Raw genomic sequence first — 10,110 nt, 5'->3', positions numbered from 1 at the left:
TCTGCCAAGATCTTGACTTAACAATCATCAAACTATTACTTCCTGTGTCTCCAGGATAGTCCCATGCTTTTATCTAATGTTTGGGGATAAGAATAAACCCTCCCGGGCTTCCCTGGTGGCGAAGTGGTCGAGAGTCTGCCTGCCGATGCAGGGGACACGGGTTCGTGCCCCGGTCCGGGAGGATCCCACATGCCGCGGAGCGGCTGGGCCCGTGAGCCATGGCCGCTGAGCCTGCGCGTCCGGAGCCTGTGCTCCGCAACGGGAGAGGCCGCAGGGGTGAGAGGCCCGCGTACCGCAAAATAATAATAATAATAATAATAAAGAATAAACCCTCTCATTTGGCCATTTCCGTGACGGCTAGTCTAGGAAACGGAGACCCTGTATTTCAGTACATGAGGTTTAGAACAGAGTTCTTAAAACTTCCCTCAATAGAACAGTCCGAGGTTCACAGTTTTGGTGACTCCGTATAAGGGGGAATTGAAGACCACTCCTCCGCCTCCATCCTACTTTAGAGTTTTGGCTGCTTCTTGGGAATTTATATAACTTGCTCCTAAGTGATCAACCAACTCTTCAATATGGAAAGTGTTGTGTGGGTAGTTATATCATTAAGTTAGCCAGGATAGATGACCAGATAGGATTTTTGGTCAGTCTTGACCTAATCTTCCAGATACCAACCCATTTCTGCGAGGCATGGCCTACATTGCAGATCTCCTTCTGGGCTCTGGGAATCCAAAGGTTCACATCCCCAGATGGCAGCAGCTCCTTCAGGCCTTTGATGGTTTGGGATTTTAGTGGTAGGCGTAGACCAATCTGCTCATTCAGGCAGAGCTCACAGATCCGGTTGCCCAGCATGTGCCCAGGAAGTCTTTCCCAGTCTTCCTGTTACTCATCAGGACACTGAGGAAATCGTGCAGGTCCTGCCAGAGGTCCAGGAGTTGGACCCCCACTTTCAAATTTTGCTTCTTCAGGTGGTCCCGGAAGGGACTCCCTGCACAGGCATCAGCACACAAGGCCCAGTGGGTGTACCCCAAGGAGAGGTTTTGCTCCACGGCCTTCTTAATTGTCATGTGGGGGGAGTAATTGATGATGGGGGTGACAGTCCTCAGGTGGGTAAAGAATGATGTCTCAAAGAGGCCCTCCATGTGGAGGTGGCTCTTGGCTTTGTTCTTCACATTGGACTTCTTGGCACAGAGAATATCCTCTTCCTGGAAACTGATAATTCTCTCCTTTAAAGAGGTCTCTTTCGGGGAAGGCATTTGTATAACCAACTTGCCTTGAGGAAACAGCTCCTGGGGGAGCAAAGTGTTGGTATCTGGGTTGGTATTCACTTCCAGAGACCAAGATCCCTGGTCTGTCAACTGCCACATCTTCCTCTTGGCCTTCCCGCTCGAGTACCGCTTCTGGGGGTGGTGCCCCTTCTTGATGCTCATACTCAGAGGGAGCCCTCCTACGTGGGTATAGCAGATACTGTACAGGCGAGTCTCGTATTCCTGCATCAGAGCCTGGCACGATTCCTCCTTGGCCATGATCGTCTTAGCGTGGGTATAAAAGTTTGGGAGCCAATAGCTCTGGAGTTTGAACAGAGCCACTTTTTGCTTGTGACTCAGGATTTCCCTCCTGATGGTTGACTGGTTGGGATGCCAGACGGAAAGTTCAGAAGGGCCTCTGGAAAGAAAGATAAAGGATGAAAATGATGTGGAATGGTGAGGTTTTTGAATTTTTCCAAATGTTTTTGTGTCCTGGGGTGTAGACAGGTCAGATATATAGTGAACATGTTTTTAGGGTTTGTTCAACACTCAGTGACCCCTTACTCTGATTACCTTCCTTCTTCCCCAGAGAAATAACCATTTCGTGGGATTCCTCAAGTTACTTTTCAGACTACTGAAAGTTATTGTAAAGGAAAGCAAGAGGTACGCGAAAACATGTTCAAGAACAGGAACCATGTACCTCTGAATGGGATTTCTCAAAGTTAGATCTGACTGAAGGAAAGAGTTTGGACTGGACAAATTGAAAAACTCCCAACTAGCCCTGATTTTAATGTCATCAATCCTCAGTTATCTATATGAATAAAGAGGAGTGTGACTAAGCCCAAACAGCGAATCTTCTGGAACACATTTGTATTTGGGTTAGGAACACCTTCTCAGTTAGTAAATAAATACATTTGAATGAATCTGATGTTCTAGAGAAGGGGTTGGCAAACTTTTTTCTGTAAAGAGCCAGTAGTAAGTATTTTATGCTTTGTAACACATATATAGTCTCTGTTGCACAGTCTTCTTCTTTAAGCCTTTAAAAATACAAAAACACTCTTAGCTCCTAGGCCACATGTACTGCATTTGGCCTGTGGACTGTAGTTTGTTCTCAAGAATCCCAATTGAAAAATAAAACAAACCAACTACGAAAACAAAACAAAACATGCCATGCAGGCTTAGAAGTGCAGGAGCTATTCAATTACCCTGTCCCAATTCCCCTTCATTCTTGCCAGCCACCCTTCACTCACAAGTACTATCTCAGGAACAGGCACCTACCAGCTTCAGGACAACTGGTCTCTCTCAAGCCCTTCCCTGTTTAGGGTTGGGGTTCCCACTGATATCCCTGATGGAGAGGGTAGCAGTCTGCAAGGCAAGAGACTGAGGACTATCAGACACTGGATTGATTTTTTCTTATATCTCCCAGGGATTTCACTTCGGATATGCTTTATAATTCTCTCCCAATACATATCAATATATTGAAGGCGGGAGGTGAGTACAATGGGCGATTTGTTACAACATTTTACTCAGTGGGATCTCCAGAATCTTAACGTTCCCTGGTTTCCTTTCTCCTTTGGCTAGTTGAGCTGAGAATCAAGTTGTCAAATCAACCCTAGATGGAAATCTTATTCATTCATTCTTTCAACAGATATTTATTATGTGCCTACTAAGTGCCGAGTACCATTCTAGGTGTTTGGGATACATCCACAAACAGAACAAAAATCCCCGCCCTCAAGGAGCTTATACTCTAGCAGAGGAGACAGACGATATACAATAGCATAATAAATACATCCTCTAGTGAGAATGAAAGTTATAAGCATTACAGGAAAAAAGGAAAGGAGGACGTAGGGAGAGCTAGGGCAGGGGTGGATGAGTGGGCATTGGGCCATCAGGGTAGCCTTCAATGAGGAGGTGAGAACTGCCCAGAGACTTGAGGTGAAGGGAGGTCCATGTGAATACATGGAGGAGGAGCCTTCCATGTATTCAGCAGCGTGAACAGCCAGTGCAAAGCCTTGAACTGGGAATGTGTCCACTATGTCTGAGGAACTGCAGGGAGGCCAATCTGGCTGCAATGAGGGAGCAAGAGAGAAGCAGGAGATGAGGTCAGAAAGGCAATGGCGCCAGGTCTCTAGGACCTGGAAAGGCATTTTAGGGGCTCTGGATTTCACACTGAGATGGGAGCCATTGGTGATGGTGGTGGGGAGGGTCAGCGAGCAGAGGAGTGACATGAACTAACGGATGTTTTAAAAAGCTCACCCTGGCTGCTGGGAGCAGAGAACAAGAGCAGCAGTGAGGAGACTGATTCAGAGATGATTTCAATAGCCAGGTGAGAAATGATGGTGGCTTAGACCAGGTGATAACAGTGAAGGTGGTGCTACCTTTGATTCTGAACATATAGTAGGCAATGTGGCCGTCATTAACTCTCTCATGTCTGGCTGCAGTGAGACAAACAGCCCAGCCCATCAGACTCCTGCTTGTTGCTCTTGGTTCCGATTTTTCAGCCTAAGATTTCGCCGCAACACAGCCTGAGCCAACCATACATCTAAGGCTATGAAGGCAGCCCGTATTTGTACCTTACTGTAGGACTGACAGGCACAGGATGCTGCACAACCTAGCTGCCCAGGTTTCTCCCCACACACACCCACGGGCTTACCTCCTTCTGGGGACTGAACGAAACTGATGAACTCCTGACAGAGAATGTAATGGAACCACAAGTTGGTTTTACAGAAGAAAGGTAACCGGTATTTTTCCAACCAGGTCAATAATCCTTTGTACTTTGCAATCTAGAGTCCAAACAAACAAGGAACAGAAAAGAGAAATGGAACTGAATCGCTAAGAAATGCAGCTTAGCAAGGGCAATAAATAACCTCATGCTTGTAGTATTTGGCCCAGAGGAGAGGTATGATGATTAAAAATAGTATCTAAGGGAGGCAGAGATTGGGGTTGAGGTTCTCAAAGGACTGATCGGTAGGAAAGGAAAGGCTTGTTTTCTCATCAGAAAAATCTTTCTTATTCCTGGGTGAGGTTGTTTAAGAAAAGGTCAAAGTAAAAAAAAAAGTCTAAGTTTTGCTTGAGAGAAGAGAAGCAGGAGAGATTTTGGTCTGTTGTGTCAAGTCATAACTCTACTCAACTTGCTTCTTTGTAAGCACACTTACAATTTCTCACAAGCTCTCAACCCATATCACCAGCACAATGTGTACAAAAACACACAAACACTCACACATAACATCATTTAGAATACGGGACGGATCCCTGAAGGATGTAACTACCAGAGAAAGGAAATAAAATAAAATTGTAAGTCTTGGGGCTCTCGTAAGAAAACCAAATATGAGAATCAAGTGAAGTGTCTTTCTCAGCTCTCCAGATCCCAGAGAATAATAAAACCTTGTTGTGAGCATGGCTGAGTGATCTTTCTGATGCCACATGTCACAGGTAGGGCATGAGGAAGCCATTGGTGAGTCCAAGGTCTACAGAGTGGAAAAGGAGAACAGGAAGGGGGGAAAAGGAGAAGAGAAAGACAGTGAACAAGGACAAGGGAAAAACATATAAAGAGAAAAAATGGTTGGGAGAAAGATATGTCTCATGGTCAAGCAGTCACTAGGAACTGTCGAGTGTCATCTTGACTTGAGCTACACCTTACAATGCGAATAATTGCTATGTGGCCCATGGGCTGCACTGCCTATCTCACACCCATGGCAAGCATCGCAAACCAATTCCCAGACTCTTTCTGGCTTAGGTGTGGCCTCAGAGTTCTTCTCAACACAGTCCTCCAAGTATCTCCTACCCAACGACCACAGTGGACATGAGAGTTTAATCCCTTTTGCTAGCCATGGACTACAATATAGAGGAAAGAACTCACCAGCAGTTGCTTGCCCAAGTGGTAAAAATGCAAAAAGCAGAAATGTCTACCTGGCTTGATGCTGTTTGTCCTACTTACCTGCTTTATAGTTTCTTCCATAGTCACCCTCAGTAGCTCCTTTCCCTCTCCCTCTCCGAATCCACACATCAAATTCAGCTGCCTCTTCCCCCATCCCAAACCATACACCATTCAAGAATCATACTCACCAAGTCATGGGGTATTTCTGGCCACAAGCTCCACTATGAATTTTCAAGAGTGTAAAATGGTGTCTGACCAAAGACCTGCAAAAGAAAGCTAAGAAACAGCCAAAGGGGTCTAGAGTTTCTCTTCATGAAAATGTCACAGTCCATCTGCAACCACAGGCGAAGAGAGGTTCCATTGCTTTCCTATATCAAGGGACATTAATTCTTAACTTCATTGCACTGAATCAACTTGCTTTGTGCAAAACAACCAAGAAAGATTAAACTGCAAGATTCATTTACCTTTTGGCTCCATCCTGCCCCGACCTGGGAGTTCTCTTGCCTGTGTGCAAAGGCCAAAGCTCATGACATTAAAAGGTATTTATTTTGTGTATTGCATTATTCATTTCTACAGGACTTAGAAAGAGCAAAGGCTTAAAGCCTTTTCATAAAGAGAAATACCTTTGGATTTGCCTAAATTCTTTAACTGGAGAAAGTAGAGAGAACAGAGGATGTGAGAATTAAAGGTACAAATTACTTAGGGGGGCATTAAGAGTGTCCAAAATTGATAGAAAATTCTAGACTACTGTCCTCTTTTGTCAAGGAGAAGGGTCTGTGACCTAGGCAGTTTTGAGCCTAATGTGAAAGGGCTTCTATGTTTACAGGTAGCTATGCTTAGCAGTCTCACTGTAGGCATCAAAATATCTCAAAGTGCCCCCAAAGTATGTGTGATAAACCAGAGGGGCTAAAGTGAACTCTCAGCACATCACGTCATTCTGACCATCTCCCCGAGACCGGCAGCCCCAAACTTTTGTCAGTCTGCGGCCCCCTCCTTCTCTTCCCTTTGTCCTTGGCTGTATCGATGGAAGGTGATGGTGTTGCCTACACTTCGCAAATATCAGTCTATGAAGGAGACTCAATCCTTAGTGACCCCTCCCTGCTCTGCACTCGGTGTTGGACAAGACACGCCCTGCCTGGCGTGTGAAGTTACCTTTATGGGATGTGCGGTGGGACTGTGAAATCGTGAGATTTTGTGGGAGTAGCGCGTGGGAGCATTTTCACCATGTGACATTTGTGCCATTCAGGGCCGGAGGCTGATGTGGAAAACACACCAGGCCTGGAGCCACAGGACCTGGTCACTCTAGGACTGCCCCAGATTTGCCAAGTGATCTTAGGCAAGTCATTTAACTTCTGAGACCCATCTGTAAGGAGGGAGTGATGTCGACCTGACAGGGTGATTATGGACATTAAATGGTAGAAATTTGTAAATTGACAGCAGCACTCAACATGAAATACCACTTTCTTCCTAAATAGACCACAGCGACCTAAATGGCCAGGACATTCTCAGGATTCTACTTCCCACATTACGTTCGCCATTTCTATAACATTATTGCGGGCTGCATAATTAAGTTGACAAACTGATTAGCTAAAATGCCTTAAGGTTACTTCTGAAACCTTTCATTAAGACAGTGGCAGATGCTAGAGTATGAGTGCGGATCACCCCCAAACACCTGCTCTTCGAGGCCTTTTCCTCCTTCCCTTTTTTACCATGTCGCTGGTACCACCATCCTCCCAGGCACCCACGCCTGCTACCCTGATCCCTCTCTTCTTGTTACCACTTCTCTCTGACATTCAGAGTGATAGGTCCTGCGTTTCGCTTTGTGAAAAATCTCTCCTATTTATCCATCCTCTTCATCATTTTGACTTTAGACTCTCATCGCCTCTCACCTAGACTCTTGAAACAATCTCCTGACTAGTTTCCCTGTCTCCACTGTGGCCCCCTGACAGCGCTATCCATGGCCAGACTTCTGCAGAAATAATTTTCCTAGATGAAAGTCTGATCATGTCACTCCTTTACCTAAACCTCTGATGATTTTCTGTTGCCCTCAGAATGATGTCCAAACTCCTAAGCTCGGCCTACCTATCTTGGAGGCCTGGCTGTGCAGCCTCATCTCTTGCTATGTCTGCCTCTCACAACTTTTTCTTCAGCCTTAGAGGTTCCCCCAAGGTGCCATAGGACTGTATTCCGTGGTGCCTTTACTTACTCTGTCCTGTCCCTAAGGCCTCTGCTTCTCTTGATACTCAACCCCCCAGTCTTTTCCTCTTGCTTCTTTATCCACCCTTCCCTCCCCATCTTCGTCCCCAGACCATTGTCAAATATCTAGTCTTCTTTCCAGGCTTGGCTTGTGTGACTTCTACACTGGCACCTTTCTGACTCTTCCAGGTAGGAGTGGCCCCTTCCTCCAATGTACCCCACTACCTCCTAGAGACTTCAGTCATGTCACTCACAACCCTTTGCGCACTGGCCTTAAACACTGGTCTCTCACGTTGGACTGGAATTCCTTGAAGACACAGATGGTATCATTAATATCTGTGTCCCCAGGACTAAGCTCAGCGTCTAGCACAAAGTGGCCACCCAATAGGTGTTTGTAGAATAATAGTGTTCTTTCCTAGTTTTGTGAAATTTCACCTTTTCACAGGCAGCATCCATGGAAAAAGGTGCACTGAGATGAGCAACTATTTATAAGGCACCAGCGCTCAGATGCAACCAAATATTTAAACCAAAAAAGAAGCAGGATTAGTGTAGGTTTGCTTTGAAGAATATTTTGATATTTGAGGTTTGTTTTAGTTGCATAGATTGAGAAGATATATAAATTTGGTTTCAGTTAACAACTCAGCAATTGCTATCTGCCAAACACCGGGTGAAGGGAGTAGAGCAGAATGAATAATCCATTGTCCTTCTGGAGGAATTCACAACTTCACAATCCAGTGGGGCAGATACACACATATAACACAAGAAAGTTGCAAAGTGCCAAGGGGCACAGAGGCAGGGGGAAATAAGTTCCTATTGGGAGGACCTAGGAACTCCTTAAGCAGAGCAGGATTTAACTAGAGATCTGAAAAATGGTTAAGAGTTTGGTGGGTGAAACTATGGAAACTAAGAACACAGCCAAGGAGAAGCATAGAGGTGGGAGAATGCCAGGTGTGCTTTGCAAGGGTAGAGCGGCCATCACTGCAGCGCTGGGGACCAGCAAAGGGTGTGATGAAAGATAACTGTGTACAGGCAAAGGTGATCAAGGAGGCTGGGGATTTAGGATTTCATTATATCAATAACTGGAACTCCTGGAGATTTTAGAGGATTTTCTACTTCATGTTTATTTGCTCAAATTGAAATACTTTTGATTTGGTAAAACTTGATTTTTAAAAAAATGCTGGAGAGGGTGTGGAGAAAAGGGAACCCTCTTGCATTGTTGGTTGGAATGTAAATTGATACAACCATTTTGAGGAACAGTATGGAGGTTCCTTAAAAAACTAAAAATAGAATTACCATATAACCCAGCAGTCCCACTACTGGGCATATACTCAGAGGAAACCATAATTCAAAAAGACACATGCACCCCATGTTCATTGTAGCACTATTTACAATAGCCAGGTCATGGAAGCAACCTAAATGCCTATTGACAGACAAATGGATAAAATAGATGTGGTACATATGTACAATGGAATATTACTCAGCCATAAAAAGGAATGCAATTTTGGGTCATTTGTAGAGACGTGGTTGAATCTAGAGACTGTCATACAGAGTGAAGTAAGTCAGAAACAGAAAAACAAATATCATATAGTAACGCATGTATATGGAACCTAGAAAAATGGTACAGATGAACCTGTTTGCAGGGCAGAAACAGAGACACAGATGTAGAGAACAAACGTATAGACACCAAGGGAGAAAAGTTGGCTGGGGATGATGGTGGTGGTGGTGGAATGAATTGGGATATTGCGATTGACATATATAGACTATTATGTATAAAATGGAAAACTAATAATAACCTGCTGTATAAAAAATAAATAATGTAAAATTAAAAAAAAAAGAAACTCAGCTCAGTAAGATTCACTATTCAGCTGTTGATGAAACATTTGGATTTAAGTCTGAGAATGCTTACTAGGAGAGAAAGAAATGTGTTGAAAAAATCAGCAAAGGTTTCATCCTCTAGAAGAAGTATAAGATTTGTAGAACCAATCATCTCTATATGGGGAGAAAAAAATCTCTCATAAGCAGGATTGCTTTGAGGATGGGAAAATGAAGCAATTTGAATGGATCATTTCACAAGGGTAAATCTCAGCATGACGATGGCTTTTAGGGTCATCTAACTCAATTTCTCCCCTCTCCAGGACCCTCGTCTGCAACATCGCGTTGCTTAAACACTCCCAGCTGTGGGGAGCTCCCCGCCTCACAGGACTGCCCATTCCATTTATGCAGAGAGAAAATAGTTTCGTAAGATCTTTCCTACTGTGAACTGCCTTCCTTTACCTTCTTTCCGTTTGTTGAAACTCTGCCCTCTGAATCTTGATTGAATTCATCTAAGTCCTCTTTTAATGGACAGAGATCCCATATTTACAAAGTCATTACAACCTTCTACCTACCTCCACCCCCTCTGGCTAGTCACTAAGCATTTCTTCGGTAATTCATCACATGGCCTCCTTTCTGTCTGGTTCCCTTCTCATTGCCTAAGGGGCACCCACAACTCAATCATTCCACATCCTTCCCAGTGAGGAGCAAAAGACAACTATTACCCATGTTCTATGTTATATTAGCATGGCCGGAAGTGGGGTTAGCTTTCACCATCTTTAATTTGTGCAGTCACTTTTCAGAAATCAAGTCAAATTTCAACTTGTCGGTTTGGGCCCAACATTAAAGCCCCAAAAAGAGGCTTTTTTGAATATATCGGTAATGGAACGTATTTACTATTTCTCTCAAGCTTGATCATTGTGCTGCCCAAGTTAATCTCAGGAAATAAGTGTTGACTGCCTCAAAGTCAAGCATAGA

General features: G+C 44.4%; 1 protein-coding gene across 1 annotated transcript; it reads right to left on the bottom strand.

The window, feature by feature from the left end:
- Nucleotides 1–278: 278 nt before the first annotated feature.
- On the bottom strand, nucleotides 279–9,390 carry RGSL1 (regulator of G protein signaling like 1). Its single transcript, XM_079905813.1, is given in 6 exon segments — nucleotides 279–857; nucleotides 860–1,762; nucleotides 3,901–4,030; nucleotides 5,313–5,345; nucleotides 5,349–5,387; nucleotides 9,227–9,390. Coding segments are annotated over 6 exon segments (1,446 nt in total). The 5' UTR covers nucleotides 9,308–9,390; the 3' UTR covers nucleotides 279–597.
- Nucleotides 9,391–10,110: the final 720 nt, after the last annotated feature.

Source organism: Stenella coeruleoalba (genome assembly GCF_951394435.1).
Source record: "Stenella coeruleoalba genome assembly, chromosome: 1".
NCBI classification, from domain to species: domain Eukaryota; kingdom Metazoa; phylum Chordata; class Mammalia; order Artiodactyla; family Delphinidae; genus Stenella; species Stenella coeruleoalba.
The sequence above is the reverse complement of the archived record's forward strand: the minus strand, read 5'-3'. Positions and strand labels throughout refer to the sequence as shown.